The sequence below is a fragment of the Sinohyriopsis cumingii genome, chromosome 3, assembly GCF_028554795.1.
Source record: "Sinohyriopsis cumingii isolate HCF-2022 chromosome 3, ASM2855479v2, whole genome shotgun sequence".
Lineage (NCBI taxonomy): Eukaryota > Metazoa > Mollusca > Bivalvia > Unionida > Unionidae > Sinohyriopsis > Sinohyriopsis cumingii.
In genome coordinates, this window is record NC_142963.1 from 92983186 (window position 1) to 93006683 (window position 23498).

The 23498-nt window shown below is 35.5% G+C and overlaps 1 protein-coding gene across 2 annotated transcripts in view; it reads right to left on the reverse strand.

The window, feature by feature from the left end:
* LOC149803290 (uncharacterized) overlaps positions 1–23498 on the reverse strand; it is a 169908-nt gene that overhangs the window by 14316 nt on the left and 132094 nt on the right. For both annotated transcript variants that reach the window (XM_089952978.1, XM_089952979.1), the window contains 4 exons: positions 20981–21065; positions 14851–14966; positions 10950–11117; positions 9406–9495 (listed from right to left, as the gene is read on the reverse strand). In XM_089952978.1, coding sequence (XP_089809104.1) covers positions 9406–9495; positions 10950–11117; positions 14851–14966; positions 20981–21065 — 459 coding nt within the window. The remainder of the gene's footprint in view (positions 1–9405; positions 9496–10949; positions 11118–14850; positions 14967–20980; positions 21066–23498) is intronic.

Genomic DNA, 23498 nt, shown 5'->3' on the forward strand with positions numbered 1-23498 from the left:
TATACAATCAGTAAAATTTAGCAATAATTTATATAGTTATTTAAGATAAAGCACGATTAAGTTTTTCAAGGCAATACATATCTAAAATTTTCTTTAAACTGACTGTTGGGTATTACTTTTGTCTGATTATAAATGATTTCCAAGAGGATCTTCCCATTCATTAGTCATGTGAAAGAAGTTAAATGAGCAAAGGTTGCATTAAACTAGACTCTACTGTCATCCCACTCCACCCTACTCATTTGTGCAACCATACAGTCATATGTGCATGAGAAACTGACCCTAAACAAAAACCGTAACCTATGTCACTGACATAAAATTTCAGCCATAGATTTTGGGTAGAGTACTACTGCAAATCTACAAATACCATGATAAGTGACACTGGGGCTGACAATGCCCAAGAAAGTGAACTAATTGCAACCACAAAGGCACTACAAAGGATGTAAGGCTTGGCCCAACAAACTGTGAAACTATCCTAAATGCAAAACTGAACAAAGTCACTGATTCATTAAATTGAGATCAGTGACCTATTATGGGTTGATATGTTTGGTATTAACTAAAACAGCTACAGACAAACTTGCTGTCTCAGAAATGGAACTAAATGCAAAACTTAACCAAGGTTCAATGGAAAGACAAGGGTAACATTATATGCCTCTTCCTAAATTCGAAAAGGGACATAAAAAGCAAACCACCCCCACTCACCCCCCCAAAAAAAACATGCCATAAAAAGCACAAGATTCTCACATTCTCAATGCACGTGCAATAGTCTTCTTTGTTGATAAATTATATTTATATGAATTAACCAGTTTTCGTCTTTCTATCACACTGACCTTGGACCTTTTAGCCCCAAAATAAACATATTTCTTCCTAACCTTACCAGAATGGTAAGCCATCCACAAAGTTTGGTCCAGGCTGGTGATATATGTTATGTATTCTTGATTTAATTTATATTTGATTTAATTTAATTGTCTGTTTGTAAGTTTAAATTTTTGTATTTATTTCATTACATGTTAATGTAATATAATTTTGTTTTCTGGAATTTTACATTTTCCAGAAATTAGTTTGACCTGACTGTTAAGTCGTAAACTCCTTATGCTGACTTAGTTCCTGACCTTGATTCAAAATTAGTAATAGTTCGAGTAAACAACTTTTAAAATTTTTTTATTATTCTTAATGTGTGATTTATATGGTGGAATCCAGGCTGACTGGGACTACGTGACTTAAGATGTAAATAGCTTCTACAATGTACTAGAAATTCTGGTTTTACCAGAGGGTTAACCCTCATCCGGGAATCTGTTTTGCCTCTCAAGTTAGTGTAAAATCTCTGTCTTTAGAGAAATAATCTCAGTTGGGCATTTTATCTTAAACACTGAAAGGTGTTTTGCTGTGACCAGTTGAGTTGAAATTTTATTTTATGGAATTATTAATTCTTTTTCCTGGAAATATTTGAGTGCTCATACAGAGTTCTTGGACAAAGACATTTCTTGAAATTTTATTCAGAAATTCAAACAACAGAATATTGTTTGTGGATCAACAAAGAACTGTAGACACATCCATACTATAAAGGCTATAGCATACATCATCACCTTCCATTCTGGATTTTTGTCAGGATTTGATTTAAAATTTATTAGAACATTGTATTGTTAGGACTTCTAATTTTTAATTTTTGGATTATTCTTGGATTAGTTTTGGACTGATTCTTAAAACCGTAAGTTTTTTCCCTCCATTTTTACCTGGTTTTTCTATGGAAATAAATTATTTGTTAAAGTTTACAAAGCTTGTTGTCTTCACTTTTTCTTTGTTACTGTTTATGAGATCCTAAACATGTAACATATAGTTATTATTATTGTACAGAAACCATATTTTTTCTTGCAGTCAGAGACCTTGACCTTTAGACCCCCCCCCCCAAACAATAGGTGTCTTTGTTACGACAAGTACAAATCATCCATAAACTCTGATCCAGGTATGTAATGAAGAACTAATTTGAATGTTTGGAAGCCCACTGACTTCTTTCAGTCACAGTGACCTTTGACCTTTTTAACCAAATTTCAATAAGGTTCAGTGTTGCCCCAAATATAAGCCATCCATGAAGTCTGGTAACCGTAGATAATGCAGAACTCATGGTATTGTGTGGAAACTAATTTTGCTTTTTTCAGACAGTGACTCTGACCTTCAATCCCAAAAGGATTCTTCTTTACCACAAGTGCATGCGATCTTCAAACTTGGGTCTAGGAATGTATTACATAACTAACACTACTATCAATAAACCATTTTTCATATTCAAGTCACAGTGAACATGACCTTTGAGCTTTTGTACCTGAAATTGATAGGGTTATTACTTAGGGGGCAGGGGACAGTTTTTATGCACAAATTTAATGTTGCATACATCTGCCTAATATAAAAATTCATAAAAAATAAAATACATGAGTGAGGTCAAAAAGGTCCATATTCTTGGATAGTTAAAATAAAGCAACACATAAGAATATCATTCACTTGATATGACTAGTCAATGGAAATTCACAGAATAAAAAGTTGATACACCCCACCCCCAAATACATGCATTTGCATAGATAAAGGCCATTTTTTAGAACACGTGGTGCTCACAGTGCAAACACAAGCCTTTTCCCTGTGTGATAATTTTGAAAAACATTATGTACTTAAATAGCTTTATGCTATTAAAATAGTTGTCATCATTAATCAGTTTTGAGATATTCTACTTGCCTTGAACCAATGCTTTCTTGCTGACTATTGGTATTTTACTGGCTACATACACCTCTCCCTCAATAACGTGCGCTCATCAGGGTCCAAAAAATAGACCAAACAATAAGCAAGGGCGCGAGTTACTGAGGGACCTTCAAAAATCCACAAGACATCCAGAGAAATGTGGGACTGGGAGGGGTGGGACTGGGCTGTTTAATGACTGAATCCTCATTTTATAATCGTGCAGAGAATAACTGTCAATAAAGTGCTTTTTCTGATGAAGTTGTACATTATTCTGTATAAATTACATTTATTTTCAAAACGTCTAACATCTGAAAGATTGATAACATGATTTCAACTGGTTTCAACAACAACACAGTACGCAAAAACATTTGTATATTACATCATGGCTTTTTGTTTTGTTGATTAGTCGGGTTTCCAGATTGGAATACTATACTATTTTGCAAAACAAAGAGTGTACAAAGCAGGGAACCAGATAACTGTTGATTCACTACCAAAGATGCCTTTTTATAAAAAAATCACACCATTTCGTGAGACAATCGTCTACGTTGCAACTCAATTTTTAAATTGTTCAATTAGTAAAATACTGACCCCATGATTTCATTGCAAGTAACAGTGAAACTTTTTATCATCCTTGAGGATATCTCTACGTGCTAATTCAGAAATTCTCTGAAACTCATTTTCCTCACAATGGTCCATATCTGTGGAAACAAAGCTCTATTTTATTTGCTTGGTTGCCTTGCTATCTTTAATCAGTTATTACTGAGCTGGTTAAATTAAGGTAGTTTAATTAGATTACGTACACAATAAAATTTATAAGTATTCGATTGATCAAATGAAATGAGTTACCCGACATACGACCGGGGCTGCTGGTTCTTATGCATGTAGAATTTGTATGCATTTTAACTTTGTTGTTTATTCCACCTCCTTTATTTGATTCAAAAGATGTCATTAACATGTTAATAGAAAGGAGGCCCACTTTTTATTTAGTGCAACAATACAACAAATGCTTCCTGTAGACCGATATCAAAACACGGTTGGCACTTAATTAGGGTTCTCAGAGAAATGCTTGCGGACAGAGTTGTTACTGTAGATTGACACATTTTATGTTTAATTACAAGAGGACACATTGTATTTATGATGATTACACTTAAAAGGAACTAAAAGATAAAACTAGAACACATATTTCGATTGATAAATGTTTTTATTTAATTGGTATTTATTTATTAAAGTACTGCCTCAATTAGGTGTGACATTTTCATTGATCAAAATTTCCATGAATATTGTTAATTACAGTGAAGTAAGAATGTCGTTTGGAAAGAAAATGTAAAAAAAATGTCATGACTTCTTTTTAAAGCTGATTTTTCCTAATGTTGATTAAAATTTACAGGTCCTATCTACTGTTTTTGACGATATAATCATTGATATATCAAAGTTTCTGTTTGCAATTTTGATTGCGATTTCCTTCAAGTTCAACAAATAGGGATCAATATTTTGGTAATTTCTGGTTTAAAAAATGGGATCCACAAATGACCCCACATTATAAGTGGGTTCACGAGTTATTAGGGTGAGAGTCATCGAGGGAGTGGTGGACTGTGCATGTACATGCGTAACATTAGTTTCAAAAACAACATAAGCCGGAAAGACCAAATTCACAAATATGTCTATATATTTAATTATTACACAATAATAGCTCAAAAAGTCACACCATACCCTTGAGTTAAGAAATTTGCCAGAGGCTAATATGTGAAACTGTCCCCTGGTTCAAGTCATCCACAAGTTTGGCAGCTGTAGATAGTAGACAACTCGAGTTATTATGCAGAAATGAAACTGGTAACAGATAAACAGATGGTCAGAAAACTTCATAACATCTCTATGCTCCACCTCATGGTCGGTGTAAAAAATCAGAGACATTTAAAATCTTCTAGGTTTTCATTATAACTCACTCCATGTATATTTCAATGATCATTCCCAGAATTCAAGACTGTTTTTTCCTCTTTAAATTTCTTAAGATTTTACTATGTGTATCCTTAACAAAGATAACTAAAATCATTCTCTCAAGAAAAGGAACTTTAAAAGAAATTCTATACAGATACATTTCTCAGCTGTATGCTTTTCCACAGTAGTGACACTTAATAAACACAGTGTAAAATGAAGTCTCATTTCCATATTACAGATTTTACATATCATACTTTACACAATTCCTTCCTCCCATTAATATAGAAGGTTCTAACCTGGGAAAAGAACCTGGCCCCAGTCTGATGCCTGTGTCATAGCCCATATTCCTTTTATTTGTGTTCACTTCTTAGCCCTTGGCTGTGGACATTGAACAGTCTCTCCTCATAAAAGAGAAGTCGGCCACTGCACCTTAAGGACAACTAAGATCTGCACATTTCCTATTGAACAAATCACAGATGGTTCTCTGCTTTGCAACATAAACCTTGGAAGTGAACCTACTTAGCCAGGTGATGCAAAAACTGGTCCTGGTAGATAGTTTGCTTGAAGGTGGCAATTCTGTGGGCTACTATGAAGTAGAGACCAGCTGTGCTGCAACAGCATATCTGTCCTCAATGGGAACCACCTGGGCACATTTACCAGATTGCTTAATCTTAACCACAGGGACCACAGGAGAGTTACCAATATAAAGCAAGCAGTGGAGATCTTGAGTTGGTGGAGTACTTGCAAATCAGCTGGAAAGTGGGAAGGTGCAGGCAAACTGATAATCCCACTTAGACTGAAGATGTCCACAGCTCAGGCTCTCTAATCTGGGACAAGGGAGATGTAAAAGGGAAGCTTGCAATTCATTTTCATTGCAAACAAGTTCACCAGAGGTTTCTGCTACTGTTGGAAAAGTGACACTTCTACCTCCTGGTGCAGAGACCATACTGTAAGGACTGTACAATCCTTTCTTGACAGACTGTTTGCCAAGATATTCCCCTTCCCATGAATATGACAGATTAGGAGCACGATCTAAAAGTTGCCCAAAAGAGGTTAAAATCTGTGCGATGAGAAGGGAATGGGTACCTCTTTGACCCTGAGGTATGATCTTACTGATGTTGTTGTCTGGTGAGTCTAACATGTAGTTTCCCCTAATAAAGCTGACACACTCCTTTACAGCTAGAAACACTGTCTTCATTTCCAAGTTGTGTATATGATGTGATGCTACTTCCCAGGATGAAGATCCCCGAAGAACTGTGCCTTCTGGCTCCAGGTGAGCATCCCGACCCCAATCTGACATACTGCATACAGAAAGAGGTGGGGATGGGGTGTGTTGATTGGAACTCTGGTCAAAACTGGTTCCAATTAGCCACCAAAACAGGTGGTGCCAAAAATAATTCAGGGGGATCTGCACAGATACAGGATCCTTGTGGTACCTCCAGTCCCACATACCAGAAGCAGAGAATGGTGATGGCACAAATAAAACCAGCCTAAGGGAACTGAGTCAATCAGAGAATTCAATGTCCCCAGGAAGGAAAGGTAATAATGGACCAACAATGATATCTTGCCTGGAAGAGATGTTATGAGAGACAAGATCTTGTTGGTTCTCTCCTGAGGAACAATACAGCTCACATGATTTTTTTTAATCCCACGTGTTGCGGTGGGGGAATAAATCCCCTCCACATTCCCTCTGCAACATGGGAATAAATACCTAAAAATCACAAACATGCCGCAGCAGCATGCTAATGGCATCTCCTCCATGGAAGGGCTGGTCAAATTTACTGACTGACATTTGAACAGCCAATGAATAATGACCACACACTGAAGGACTGAGATGTCATGAGTGATTTACAGATACCATTTCAACAATCAGTGATTTTTATTTCAGTCACTTTAAGTCTTGTACATTCAGTACAATGAGAAAATGCTGACTGACTTCTTTTGCAATAAGTTAATACTTCTACTTTATTCAAATAAGTCAGAAAAAACATAACACACTGACATGATGAGAAGGTACACCTTGGTGAGCTTCTTTTGAACAGCATAATTTTATCCAACTGTTTAAACAAAAAAAGTAATCCTTTGAGGAATGGACAATTAAATTCCATATAACAGCTGCTTGTTTTAAAACAAAACAAAATAGAAAAGAATGAATTTATACTTAAATGTGAATCATGTATTTAGTCCTTAAGCAGTAATGGCCCTGTTACAAAGCCGAATATACCTTACACAACTATGAACCAGTTTAATTCTTATGTGTACAGTAAGGGACTGGCTATTTAATTTATGGGGCTAAATTGTTCTTTTTATTTGTGGTATTTTTTATTCTTTCATTCATCACAAAATAAATGTGTGTCAAGTAAAACAAGGAATGACACAATGTCATTTTTAATTGTACAAATGAGAACAAGGCAATAGTTTTCAAGCACCTATCATACCCTCTTCAGAAACTTAAATGGACTCTCCATAATAAAGATTAATTAAGAACAATTACTAAACTTCCATTGTTAAAGACGGGACCATAATTTGAGCTGTTAAGTATAATGCACCAAGTTGGATGACTTCTTCATGTGTTATAAACGCACCTTTCCCAAGTTGAAATTTACATCATCTTCTGATGCTAATATTTTATAACAATGTTTAAAAAGGTCACTACCCGATTTCTGCCAAACATCAGAATAAGTCAAATCTTGATTTGGGAGAGGCTATTTAAAGTTTCTAAGAGAGTGGGGTATATGCTTGAAAACAAATGTCTTGTTCTCATTTGTGGTATAGAAAGGACAATATCCCATTCCTTGCTTTACCTGAAATAAATTTATCTTGTGTTGAATGAATGAATAAAAAATACCCCAATCAACAGGAATATAGTCACGTAATTTAAACGACTTGTCCCTTACAGTATACACGCAGTCAGAACTAATTAGTTCGTAGTTGTATACATATATATTCAGCCTCGTAACTGGTTCAGAATAAGCTTGAGACTGAAAGAGACTGCTGAAAAAAGATTGGCATATGAGGTTAGGGTTGTGAGCATTGGACCTTAAGCGCCAGTGTCTTGCTTGGAAGGTGGGCCAAGGCCCCCGCTTTTTCTTTTTACATTTAAAATCCTCACTTGCGACACACCAACATCCAAGGACATGGGGTTGAATGGGTAAAGTAGAATGGTAAACTGTATAGCTAGATGCCTCAAACAACATTTGCAGCATAGTGTGGAGGCAGGGGTGAGCAAGAACAACTTATGTTGCCTAACAAAGTCCTAGCCTCTAGAAAACCCTTGGAAGAGCTCCATCATCATTGTGGAATGGGGAGGCAAAAACAAATCTGGGTGTTATGCTGTCTTGGAGAAGATCTCCAAACTGGTGAGGATTTTCTTCCATCTCAATTCCTTGTAAGAGTCAACCAACACTGAAGACACTGTCATCCTTGTGATCTTTCCCTTAGAGATGCAGGATTTCCCATCCCAATGTCTTTCTGCTGAGACAGACACTTGGGAATAAGCATATCCTTATCTCTCAACTCATCATGAGGAGTGACCAAACTATCTTTACTAGCAGCGCTTTTAAGAGGACAAGAACACTGTCTCAGCCTTCCTAGGTCATGTAGGGTGAGAGGCCCCCATTTAGCACCACCTGAGCAGATGAAGCAGGCCCAGGTATATATATACTATCACCTTTCGAGTCCAAGGAATGGGCATTTATGGTGCCATGAATAGGATGGAAGATTTGCTTCCCTAAATCCCACAGGGATTGAAAGGTAAACAGGGAAGGGCAGCGGAAGTTGCTCTGGTCCCCATTCCTAGTCTACTGACCTTATTCTAAACTCTGTGGAACTCCAATATTTCTGACCTTCAGAGACATGCTATAGACTAAACCTACAGAACAAGTTTTAATTATACTGCTAAAGCAAGTGCTTATAAAATAAATTTCCAGAACTCAAACAGAGAAAGACTAAATGAGCAAGTTTTTATATGCATGCAACCTAAGCAAGCAAAGCAAGAAGAGATCTGCAGGGCTGCTTAAGCCCACATCTTGCTAAGAAACAAAATCTGGAACTAAAAATGTGTAGGAAATACTTACCCTAGCACTGGTACTATGAACGGTAATATAGTTAGCTATAGCATCATCTTACCTAGCTGGGTGCACTCCTCAGACAAAAAAGCCTGGAGTAACAAATTAATGTGAAAATAACACTCAGATATAGCAAGGACTATAGGGACTAACACTCCAATGAATGAACATCAGTGGATTGCTGAAAATACATTAGAAACCAATAGCAAAATCAATTTTTGTCAGGTGATATAGCACATCTGATCTTGTACATGGGTAAGGGGAATTAAACAGGATGTGGACTGTGATCCAGGTGTCAGACTAGGACTAAGATCTTTTCAGTTCTAGAATGTTCCATACTGAAAGGATGAGAGAATAATGTATGATCATACATAATCTTTAAATTTTGGACATGGGACTTAGCGTCTTGGAGAGGTAAGCAATGCAATAGTGGTAGGTAGTGTATTATTCTTATTAAAAGTAAAGTACATACACAGACGAGCATTTTGTAAACATCTTGGGGTGAAATAGATTTCTAGGAGTAGAACTTGTTCATCCAAACTCCTCAGGGGACATAAAGAACATTCAGATAACCAGAGTTGGGCAGAAAGAGTTAAAAATTTACAAAAGCTGCAAGCTTCAGACAGAACAATATTTTTGACAAATGAAGTTCTTCTATTTAAGTACAAATATATTAATGTACCTGAACTGGGAAGAACTGCATAGGTTTTCCATCTTGATTGTAGGAGAAATTACCAAGGTTTACACCCTCTCCAATTTCACCTTGTAAACCCTGAAAACAAAACAGATTACAAGAATAACTATCACCAAAATATGAACAATATTCACATCCCTAATGGTTTATATCCATAAGTACAAAAAGGCTAATTATCCAAAAAATGTGCTTTGCATAAAAACATAACAAGAGGCCCAAGTGGGCCTGAGATCACTTGACTATTGGTTAATCATTATGTGTACCGCTCCGGTGGCCTAGTGGTTAGAGCATCCGCCTCGGATGTGTGAGGTCGTGGGTTTGATCTCAGGCCGAGTCATACCAAAGACTTACAAAAATGGTACTAACAGCTGCCTCGCTAGGCGCTCAGCATTAAGAGGTTAGTGTTAGGACTGGTCGGCCTCGTGTCAGGATAATGTGACTGGGTAGGACATCGTGCTACATGTCTGCAGCATGATGCTCCAGTGCTAGATATAACTATAAACTGTCACACTGCAGACATCATAGCGATATGACTGAAAAATTGTTAAAGCAATGTTAAAATAAAAAAGTCCAAATCCAAATCATTATACTAAGTAAGCCTGTGTAGTATTGATGGAGCACAACCTATGTAAACTATCTCACAAACTTTGTAATATGGTGATTTTACCTATTTCATTATATCCTAATAAAATTTCTTTCTCAAGATAAAGCAAAATGAGCAGTCTCTTACTGTGTGTGTGTGATTTGGATTTTTAATGTAGCTTTAAAAAAAATTCAGTCATTTCGCTATGTCTGCAATGTGACACTTTATAGTGATGTCTAGCACTGCAGACATTTAGCATCGTGTCCCACCCAGTCACATTACCCTGACACCAGGCCAACCAGTCCTAATACTAAACTCTTAATGCTGAGTGCCTAGCGATATGGCTGTTAGTATAATTTGTTATAAGTCTTTGGTATGACTTGGCTGGTGTTCGAACACGCGACTTCCCAAAGTGGATGCTCTAACCACCTGGCCACCAGATTGGTGCAGTCTCTTACTCATAACTGAACTAATACAAGATACTGAAAATTTTAGCGCAAGTTTTACAAGGTTGTTAATTTTAAAGTATTACAAGCGAAATGCTTTAAACCTATGTTTTGAAATAAGCTGGTTGTTTTGAAGCTTAATACTGGCATTTAATCTGACTCCACATAAATATTACACAGAAAAACAATTTTGCTTTTTCTGTTACTATAAGAGCTTAGTGATAATACTGGTCGGTCTGGTGTCAGCATAATGTGACTGGGTGGGTCATGATCTTACATGTTACAGGATGATGCTCCCAGTGCTAGACATCACTATAAACTGCCACACTGCAAACATTGCAGCAATATGACTGGACAATTGTTCAGATGCCTTAATCGCAAATTGTTAGAAAGAGTGGCTATTAAAATTTAAAAGGGCTTTCCAAGCATGATCTGTATGTCTTGATGGGGAAGCCTTAAAAAGCGCAGACATAAATGTAATTAACATAAACCATTTATCTTACAATAACTGTGAAATCCCTCGGAGCACTGTCAATATTCCCAGTTGGAGACAGAGATTTAGGAATATGTTCCAATGTGAATCCTGTTGGAACAATAGCTGTGGAGAGCTGTATCACAATGTAACCTTGGCTGCCTCGGAAAGCCCAACATTCTCCAGGATGAACCTCAGGCTATAACAGAAGGAATATAAAGAGTCCCAAATAGATCTTTTTATGTATGAATGAATGTAAATATATGTACAGTGTGACCCCACTATAACATGGTGGTAGGAGTCCACAGAACATGACCGTGTTATAACTAACAAAATGAGTTAGCTGAAGAAAATGATTAACTAAAACATGTGGTGTGTGTGTGTGTATGTGATAAAAGCAGGTACAAAAATATGTGCTTTTAATTAAATGAAGTCAACTAGTCAGAAAAACACCTGTTTATTGACAACTTACATTTGTGTAGTATAATCCATAATCTGTTAAGTACAGTACATCTATATAATAAATCCATGAATTTGAGTATTGATCACATTATAAACTTCCTGTATGACTCACATCAAAGTTAGAAAACACAATTAACACACATATATAAAAAAATTGGAAGTCCTTGTTCTGATATATATCTGACTGTCACTTAACAATTCACTACAATTGTCACAAGTAGCATATGGCATTAGTTGTTTACATGATACATGTACAGCTACTTAAATTGGCAGAGACTGATCAGCTGGAGACAGCTATCATGTTGTTGAGGCCACCAAATGGATGAAGCTATTCATAGGGAAATGAAAACATGTCAACAAATTAAATGTTTAACAAACATCTATGCAAGATACGCCAGTTTCAATTAACTTGACGGCCAGAAATCTATGGTTACAAATGATTGGAAATTTAATTTGCATTTTATGCCAACATTGGTAATGACCAGAAGCATACATTGTTTTTCCTACAAAAATGAAACTTTCACAGCACAATAAAGATGTTCCAGTCACTTTGGAAAATGCAACAATCCATCAGATTCCATTGCTTTTATTTAAGTTTGGTTCTGAATTCCTCTGATCAAAGGTTCTTTGTTTTTATTAAAGATTGTAGTTGGCATGTGTGATTGAAATTACAGCTAAAATCAGCTTTGAAGGACCAAATAGATGTCCGTTTCTTATTGTGGAGGCAACATCAGATAATTGTAGAACCTTTTCATTTGCTTAGTATTTATACAGAACAATCAGTGCCTCAAAGGTAATCAGTTTTCATGGCAGTTTCAGCAAAACTATTTTTTCTGGGTACTTTTTAAAAACAAAAGAAATTAGCTGTCATCTGGTCGATTGTAGCAGTTCTTGTTCCTGCCTTCAAAAGCTGGTCGCTTATAGCTAGTCCTAGTAGCATGACTATTGGATAGGCCAACAAGTAGATCTCCTTTTTTTTGTTTGTTTATGACATTTCTGGTAGCAGAGTGATGCTGCCTTGCAAGCATGCATCAGAAGTGTTAAACAAATGCCAACAGATGATGAATACAGTGGTGTTCAGTTCTGACAGGGAAAACTACAGAAAATGTAATTTTATGAGTGAAAAGAAGAATTTTACTTACCATCCACATATAAAGCTCATTCTAATTAAATACATTAATTATAAGCAAGCAGCCGATAGTCTGACACTATTTCATCCAAATGATCTGTTATGAGATAGTGCCATGATACCAAAAATGTCAACAACAAAAAACACACACACCCCAAACAAAATGCAGAGATCTCACAGCATACAGTATGAAGGCCAGCTGTCAGAATAAGCAGATTATGATATAACATTGCACTCTTAAGATGGCTTGTCAATATGAACAAAGAGTTTGTTTATCTAAAAATAGATAACTTCCAGTGCATTTTATACCATGTTTACAGCTTCCTTTCATGGTACTCAGAATTATTTCACTCTAAACCCAAGGTCATATATATATTTAAACAGCCAACAATGTCACACACAAAAATGCCATATGGTGTATTTTGTCGCAAGTAAGAAAATAAATCGCAATTTGCGACATTGGTTAAGCCCAGCATGATCCCTGAATACACTTATTATGTTATTTAACATTCTTTTAATAAGAAAAACCTTTTTGTATATCAGAAAAAACATGTATATGAAATTGCCGGAGCCACGCTACAATCATCTTATATTAGAATTCATACATGATCTCTTCCCCAAAATGATAATCAACCTTGTACACTTCAGTTTTTGTACTTTCAAGAAAGAAAAAAGAAATTTCACAAGAAAAATGCATGGCGTATAAATTTCATGAGCCATGCCACAGTCATGTTAATACTGAATTTGTGTTATAACAGCATGATATAGTGGGGTCACACTGTATTAGGAAAGTGTTAATTTCTCTATCCATCAGATCTGAAAAGGGACAATGAGATTTTTAAAAGCAGACAATAGCACAACATGATATATTTAATGAAGAGAACCATTCAATGAAATGCGCATGTAAACTGTTTAGATATAACTAAGGACAAAGAATGATAACATAAACTGAGAATTTTCTGATTACACTGATGCACTTCGTTATCCCTAACTTCAACTAGAACTTTCAGTAAATGCTTACAGAATAATACAACCCACTCCAATAAGAGCTGCGAAAATTTTAGCAAACATCTATTGGGCACCCATCCATCTTAATGACCAGTCACCTGATCAAAGAGAAATTGCATTAAATGTGTACAATCCTGAACTTCTTTGTTGTAGATTGATGCTGGTATGAATATCATGCCAAACTGTATTCTTTTGGTGGTCAATGTGTAAATAAAAGAACTGCTAATTTTGTATTTATTTGTATCAAAATATGAATTAAATAAAATGAATAAACAATTGATGAAACTGTCATCTAGTAAATCGTCATGGTGTAGTCACTGTAAATATCATCTGACTACCTTTCTTTGTCATATGCAGGTGCTTATGTACATACAGAGCTTGGGCTTTGGTCATAGTTTATGAAATCTATTAAAGGTGGCAATTGAACACGTGTTGATTGTGCAGCAAGATCAAGTAACCACCTTCAATTACTTGCCACTGAGCAGTATCACTCACAGCTCAACTAAAAGGCTGTCACATGGGAAAACAAGCTAACATTTACTGAATAGGCAGGACTCAACTTGGCACTGAACAAGTACATGTATTATATTTGGGGCTCCATCAAAAGTATTGCAAACTTTAAATCAATGTGAGTGCTCCTTTTACAAGCCACAGGTTTAAGGGGCCATCTACATTGGTACAAAATTGGTATATAGTAAACAGGTACCTGATAACTCATTTTATTACCTGGGTTATCATCAAGTAGCAGGCACCTGTTCACAGCTCCAACTCCAATTCAATGTGCAAATATTATTTTCAAAATTGGTGAGATAATTCTATAAGTACTAATCTGTCAAAACTGAATTATATATGGGGCAAAAACTCTTCTCATGAGATAAATTCTTCTGGAAAATATCTAAAACATTTACAAAAATATTAAACAAATGACTGATGGAAGGATTAAATGGACAATTAAATGAAGATATTTTCTATAAATGTAGTTAATAAAAAAAATTAATGAAAAATGTTGACAAGCTAAATACAAGTTGTCATACTTTGTTAAAGGAAGTCTTTGGCTTATGTAAAACTGTTGACAATCTTAGCACACAATCTTTTCATGTATTTCATAATTAAAATGAAAACTCTTTAAATGCTTATCAGACAGATTCCAATTTTTGTATAAATGACAATGCAAAAATATACCAAGTTTCAAGAAGATATCTCAGTGGGCTCACAAGATATTATGTAAATAAAAGTGTGAAGTATGGATGGACAGGCAGACTCCAGTATAATTGCACAAACTTATTTTGTGTGGATTATAATTTTTAAAAAAATATCACATTTTACTACTTACTTGTATTACAGTTCTTGGAGAATTGGATGAATACCAGAGAGGAATTCCAAATACACTGATGAGAGCTGTCTTCTTGTAATAGGTCTCAGAACATCGTGTACTAATAACACTTCCCCCTGTTTAAAAAAAAAGAATAAAAAAGAAAATATTTCTAATTAAAATAGGCAGTATAGTTGCATCATACCAATACCTTTCTCAATAATTCATGCCTGATAGTCTAGGGATTGTCATCTATCCCTCTTGAATGAGCCAAGGGGAAGCATCTACTAATCAACATACCTTGTATTGCATGTCTATTCTAGAAATGAAAATTTAGGTTGGAAACCCACTGCTTCCAATCCCCCAGACATTATTTTGGAAGGAATTTAACAACGATATCAAAGTAAGGCTTGAAAAGATGATGCATGATTTTTGCAATTTTAGCTGATTTTTTTGGTGCAATTATCTCCTTTGTGACATAAGTATAGTAATAATCAAGATACATTCTCTTGCCAAATTTCATGGATCTTTGTATAATATATGTATACAAAATGCAAAAAACATATATAGTTATGAACTAAATGCAAAAACATAACTGAAGCCAGTAAAATGTAGATCACAGTGACATTTTTTGTGGTAATAACAGAGATACCAGTATTTTTAGAGTTTGATGACTCTACAATGAACAAAGCTAGAGAAAGAAAGTTAAAACAAACATGTACCAAATTTAATGATGAATGAAAATATGGGTTATAGTAATCTATTTTTATGATATTGGTCTAATACTCATAAAAATGCATCTCCTTGCCAAGTTTCATGAATCTAGGTACAACTAAAACTGCAAACAAATTAACCTAAGCCAGATAACTGCAAAATGTGCATCACAGTGACATTCTTTTGTGGTACAGGTGTGGTACAAAGAGAGTTGTATATGATTATCTAGTTTGATGACTTTATCATGAACTGAGCTCGAGAAATAAACCCACAACATAAAACATAACCGAAGTCAGTGAGGCATGAAATACAGGTCCCAGTGACCCACATTTGTGATTAGGGTGTAGTATTCATCAAGATGCATCCTCTCACCAAGTTTCATGATTCCAGGTATAATATTTACACAGTGTGCAAAATACCTGATCAATATAAAAAATCTTAACCAGCAGTGTGTAGTAAAAGCTCAGATAATTTTTCAAAATCCCACGCATCTTGGTGGGGGGTGGAGAGAGAGTACAAAGGATTAAGAAAAAACTCTCCAAATCTTTGTGCATTCTGCAAGAATTGTTATATTCATCTCTCAAAAGAATAGTTCTGCACACCATGCTTTTTCATAGAGTTGCAAATGACCACAGCGGAGAGGTGTTGGTCTCAATAATATGGGCATGGTTTACTGTTTATAATCCTTGCAAGCAAGCTGGAGAGAGAGAGAGGCAGGCACTGATTTATCTTCATTGATCAAGTCTTTTAGGAGCAATGTGCTTACTATTTGATACTGAAAAAAATGTGATCATTCAGTTAATTATAAACATTTCCTGGTTTGAACAAAGATAATGTATGATACAAAATGCCAATTTTTTTTAACATTAACATAATGACCGTGCCTAAAAACTGTATTAGTACTACCATATATATGCTTGCGTATAAGCCAAATAATTTCGGAAAAAATATAGGCCTGGAAGAAGTGGGGGGGTCTGCTTATCCGCAGGCCAATGTCTAAACTTGACAGTTTTTAGGTTTTTGTTGACTACTGTAATGGCTGTAAATGTTGGGACATGAAACAATAATTTTTTCTGTGTCCTAAGACAGGCATGTAAAAAAGTTTAACTTTTAGTGTCCCAACAATTATTAAACTGTTATAAAGTACGATGAGTGATCTTGTTTTTATTTTGCATGTGCATATTTTCTGATTTCTCCAACACGAAGTTAAATAAAGATAAATACAGACTTCATAACTCGCGGGCTGGTTGAGTTTACGAGGGAGACCATGCTGAACTATAATGTACAGTACTTACAGTGCAAAGCGTGCATAGCGTCACTTAAATCCTTACTTATTCCCAAACATATTAGATGCAGATTTTGCTTTATTCATTGCATTCTTCCAGATGACATTTCAACTAGTCCTTAATATCTGTTTCATTTATGTTGAATCACGTACAAGTTACTTATTTTCAATGATATAAGCAATCCTACAAATTAAGGTAATATTTTTAAAATGGTACGCACATTTAATTGTACAATGCACATAACCATCATAATTTATATGTTCACGAAGAGTGGTAATAATAAAGGCTAAAATTCTCATATAGTTCAACTAAGATCAACATCAATCAATTTTAGTTTTGTGTTTTAGCTGAACAAACAGCACAACTTTCCACACAACGGACAGCTTGATGTTTCAGCATCTCCTATGTTGATAGTCGGCGAATTTCTTTCGTTTTGCATCAGAAGTACAGGCCAGTTAGTCATTAAAACCCTGAAACTAGCTTTTGATAAGAGGGAATTTTGACCAGTAACTATACAAGTACATTGATGTGTAATTGTATTTTATTCCTTAATATTAGCACGATTACCGTAGCTTTGTAAAATGGTTTCAAAGGCATACCTATGAGTTTTTCAAAAGCCAAGTAGGGAGACTGAATATTAAAAAAATAGAGATTGGGACGTAAAATCAGGAGGTTTTTCATGGCATTTTTAATGCCTTGTTTTCACTAAATATTGATCAATCATCCTGGCCCAATATGCGTGAAATTCGCCAAAAGACTTACTGTTTCTCCCTGTGATGTGCCCTGTTTTCATATTCTGGTCAGCTGTGGTCAAACTGCACAATAGCTAAAGATTAATCTTAAATAAACAAGCAAGAAAGCCAGTGCAACAAATTAAAATTAATCCTTATCCATGCAACTATTTTGCAAAAATGAATGGCCCCCCACCATAATTCAAAGAAACCACGTTCTACACTATTGTGTTACGCATGCACCAGCAATTGATTGGCAAATAAAGGATTCCCAATTCTGAAGGTACCAAAATAGCCAGCCTCATGGTACCATACATGTGGCAACTTTTTCCCCTCTTTGTATATCCGACCTTATTCCCATATTGTCTACACATAAAGCACTTAGTATTGTTTATTATAAAACATGTATTCTGAATTAGTTTTTTGAGGACACACTTGCTGCGTGGTATGTATTATCATTACTTCTTTGAATTTAACGATATATCACTGGTATATATGGTATAAAAATGCCATGTGTTCACTCGCGTAAGTTTCTTTTGTGGGAATGGTACTATTGCAGATGGAGTTACAGCATTCATAATGATCATTCTTGGGACTGAAATTAATTGTGGATGCATTTATTGTTTTGGTTTACTTTTTTGTTCTGGTTTTTTTTTAATTTTTGTATTATTGTAGAGGTAAAAAAATCATTAATTTACATGAATAATGTTTAAATTAACATTCTATTTAGTGAAGAAGCAAATTCTTTATAAAGTAATTATTTTGTCACAACAATAATTCACAGGTGATACAACAGAACATGTAGGACTTTTCTTGTTTAGAATCATGCATTGAAGACATACTGTAATAATTGTGAGTTCTCTGCAAAAATTGGAAGATATTATGAAATCGGGAGGAAGGCAAGGAGCGACCCAAAAAATCGGGAGTTTTTTCCTCCCGGCATGAAAGTTGACAGGTATGGTGTAAGATCACTTACATCAAAGCAAACTACAACTCAGCTATGATGGTATTAGCATCGAACTGTATTGTTTATTCATTGTGTTGTCATACTGGGATTACATTTTAATGAGTTAGGTTTACAATTTCAAAGCAAAGTAAAAACGTAATTACCCGTGCATTGATATAAAATGTCCAATGCAATAATGCATAAACAAAGAATCGAGTCAAAACGGAGAGGTAGTGTTACAGCAACTTGCGATTGCTAAATTCTTGTCATTGTTCGATCAAATTACACACAAATCTAAATTAGGCAGAAACAATAAGAAAACAGAAAATCAAATAAATTACTTTTCAAACAAGTTTATACCATTTCTTTTTAATAATCATGCATGCCAACCTCGAGATAAGTATACATGTAAGTTTTAAAAAATATAACTTTGCCTATATAAATGCATTTAGAACTTACCTTGTGCATCTTGAGGTGTCTCTAAGTTGTAGGTTGGCTTATATGCAGGTCATGCACTTTTTAGTGTTTATACCTGTTCAGTTTGGGGGTTGGCTTATACGCGAACAGGCTTATATGCGAGTATATATGGTATATTTGCATAACGAATGTAATTTTTTTCTTTAATACTACATTATTGGAATCTACAGAAGCATTCATGCCCCTATTTCTGTTGCAGTTCACACAATATAAGTGCCTGTTAATAATCATATGAAAGTCAGTGATATTGTACTCACTGCAGTGAAAAGAACAAATGTTGAAGAAATTAATAACAAAATTGTGTTCATACACACATCTCTTTCATTTACCTATACTTGTTCATTCTATGCAAATCTGCACAATGGGCTCACCCAGTGCAATCTTCAAACACATCTGACTACCTGCTGACAGCCAATTAAGTAATATGCGAAATTGTATACTTGATCTCTTTACCGTTTAATTGCTGCTATTTAAACTGCCCAAAGGATAGTTTCACATCAGCTTTAATTAAGACTGTTTATCATTTATACTTGCTATGTTGCTTAGTATTTTGACAGAATGATCAGCATTTGAAAAGTAATCAGTTTTCTTTGAAGCTACATCAAAGCTATTTTTTTCTGGTACATTTTTCAAGAAAAAAGGAGGTCTGGATCAGCTGTTGTTTGGTCGATCGTAAGGTTCCTTTTCCCACCTTCAGAGGTTGGTCAATTGTAGCTAGTATTGTAGAATCATTATTTGAGTGCATTATGGCATACAGTGCCCAGATTAGATGTCAGCCTAAGCAGATTATGATATAACAATGCACTGTAAGATGGTTTGTCAATATGAACACAGGATTTATTTATGTAACATTAGATAGATTCTAGTGTATTTCATATCCAAGTTTGTGGCTTCCTTTCATGGTGTCTATGAATTTATCCACTCCAAACCCAAGATTGTATGTACAAGTGTAACAGTAAAACAATACTGCACCCACAAAATTGCAAGATGGTATATTTTGTCACCAATACAAAAGAAAAAAACAATTTGTACTGAATAATTTATACAAGACTTTTTAAATTAGTTGTTGCTGTTGTTGTAGGGTTTAACGCCATTTTTCAGCACACAATAGGCTATACATGGTGGCCAGTATTAATGGTGGAGGAAAAACCCGGGAAATTCCTGGAAAGAACCACCGACCCTTGAGAAACTACTGGCAAACTTTCTCATATACCCAAATTGGCCGAATCCGAGACTCGAACCTATGCAGACAGAGGTGATATGGCAGTGATCCGTAACGGAGAGTGCTTTAGACCACTTGGCCACTCAGGGCCCCTTTGAAATTAGTCTTTTTTAGTCTAAATATATGATTGAAATAAAGATGGCTGATTCTTCAAATGGTATCTGGTTGTAAATCACTCTTGAGATCTGTCTTTCCGTTAGCGGTCTTCATTCATTGGCTGTTCAAATGTCAATCAGTAATGTAGACCAGATCCTCCATGGTGAAGTTAAATTCAGTGCCTTATTGAAGCACTCAGGTTAATAGTCCTTCCACTAAGGAGCCTTAATGTGGAGTGAAAGTGGAGGGGTTCAAGTCCCCCATCAATAAGCATGGGGTTTTGATAAATCACGTGAGCTGTACTGTACAACTATTGACATGCATGTACAAAGTTTGCCCCGTCCCCTGGGGATAGGTGATATGAAACCCACTCCAATCCGTTACTTCGAATTTGAGAAGAATGGACAACAATCAGCAAGGGTGTGAAGATATATATATGCTTTTATCTGTGTAGTTACAGTTGCCAGGATGGGGGAGGATTTGTTGGAGTGGTGGTGATAGTGTTGTACAAAAGCTAAGGTGAGTTATATGTGCAATATGATTATTTGAATAACTAGAACAGAATGACAAAATAATTTTGAAACTCAAGGTAATTAATTAAATCTATTCTAGCTTCTTTTTATGAGATAAAGTTGTGAACTATCACACCACTTTCCAGTTTTCTCTGCTATCACTATACCTGCTGATTCTAGTGCAAAGTCTGCCAGCCCTGTTTTATCAGCACTGTATTTCTGGAGGGCATCTTCGACGATAATCCTCACATACTGTAAATTCAAATTTGAAGAAAAAAGATCAAAGTATTGAAAATGTTGATGGCTTGGAGGGTAAAGGAAATACTGTACATTATACGGATCAAAGAGATGAACATAAGCTGCCAAATAACGACAATAATATTCCTTTGTATGATCATAAGCAAATATAAAAAAACAATATTGCAAAAACAAAAAATGCAATCTGAATTTTATATTTTAAATGTTTTCTTCTCTTTATCTCTTGACAGAGAATTTATAACAAAGATGGAATTTATTAATTTTTTACAGAAAAGGTTAAAGAATTACCTTTGTGAGCATTTTGTACTGAAATGATTCTACATACCTGTCCAACAATATCAATGTCGGAACACATAGAGCATAATCATTTCCTTTTAGGATTACAAGAATGCATTTAAGGGACTGAAGATCTACTATTCAAAAGGAATTTCTTCATATACAAGATACTAATGTTTCATCTTAACTACAAAGTAATGAAATCATCTCTATATAAATATAAATAAACTGGCCCCACCGGCAGACATATTGGATATAAGATCAGCACCATTTAAATTCCAGAGTCATTAGAAGTTGTCTGGTGAAAACCCTACGTCAATATGACTATCCATTTAGCAGTAGCAATAAGATGTTCAAGATGGAAATCATAATGGATGTAAGATTGGCCCCATTTTCGTTTAGGACCAACTAGATATCATATAAAGTTTTTCTTGTAAAAACTGCATGTTGAGCAATAACATGATTTTCAATGATGACCCTACTAAATGTCAGATTGGTATAATTTTCTTTTAGAACCAACAGGACACGTAAGAAGTCTTCTAGGAAAACCCCCACTTTTCAATACTGGAGGTCAGATCTGACCCATTTGCGTACAGGAAAAACTAGACATCAAAATAAATCTTTGGTTCATATGATAATTTATACAGAAGTGGAGATAAATATGTTTGCAAGCCAGCGGCCAAACTGTTGTCTGGACTGGAAGCAATTTCATTTAAGACCAATTAGGCATCAGATCAAGTCTTGGAGTGAAAACCCATGTTGATATGACTTCCATTTAGGAGTAGCAACATGATTTTAAACACGGCTGTCATGACAGTCATAGTGTATGTCAGATTAGTACTATTTTCATTTAGGACCAACTAGACGACGAAAGAAGTCCTTTGGTGAAAACCCCATGTCCATATCATGATCCATCAAAGAGTAGCAATAACAAGCTTTTCCAGATGGCAGCCATATTGGATGTTAGATTGGCAATATTTTCATTTAGGACCAACTAATTATCATAAGAAATCTTTTTGGCAAAACCCCCATAACCTAATGACAATTCATCTAGGAGTAGAGATAACTAAATTTTCAAGCTGGCTGCAATAGTGGTGGTTGAACTGGTACCAGTATTGTTCATGATAAGTTATGCATCATAATAAGTCTTCAAGTGAAAACCCCACATCGATATCACTTTCTGTTTAGGAGTATTAATAACATTTTCAATAATACTGCCATGGCAACCATTCTGGATGTCTGCTAGGTAAAATTTTCATTCAGGACTAACTAGACAACCTAAGAAGTATTTTGGTGCAAACCCCATGTCAACATGACCAACAATCCAGGAGGAGTAGCCATGACAAGATTTTCCAGATGGCTGCCATATTGGATGTCATTTCGAACCAACCAGACATCATAAGAAGTCCTTTTGAGAAAACTTCATGTTGATATGACCATTCAATCTGCAGTACCAATAACAAGATTTTGAAAACTGTTACTTGAGTGGCACCATTTTCATTTAGGAAGCACCAGACCTTGGGATGAATGTGCAGGTAACGTTTTTCGGCAACCAGCCTTGTTGTTTATGAGGGATAGCAATACCAAACCTATGCTAATGGACAGATAGACAATGGATGATGAACAAATGGTTATGCTTTAACACATTAACCACTAGCGACAAGTTAACGTGGCAGGAGGTAGTAGCCTACTGCCAAGCTCTGTAGTGTCACGGTCATGCATGATACACTAAAGTGGGTGGTATTAAATAAAGGTAGACAGATGTAGCCCTACAATGATACCAGATAATCTGGAATTTCTAGCTGCACTGCAAAATACAGAGGGAAAAACCTCACTTTTTGGACCTGATTTTTTTTTCTACCCAAAACTGGCATGTGGTCGGAATCTGATTTTGTGTCCGGATTTTAGACTTTTTGGTCTCAGATCTAAGGCTAACTGGTATGAACTACAAACAGACAGATGAACCTTTGCAAAAAGTAGGATAAGATGGGCATTTGGAATAAAGAGTGGTCTTGATACAAAAATAATGGCTTCGTTTAGCAAAAAGAAATAACAAAAATAAATTTTAAAAACCCCCAAACTTTTACCCTTCTGCTCATGCGCGAGCCAAATGGCCAATGAAAAACAATGTTTCTAACACAACTAGGCAGT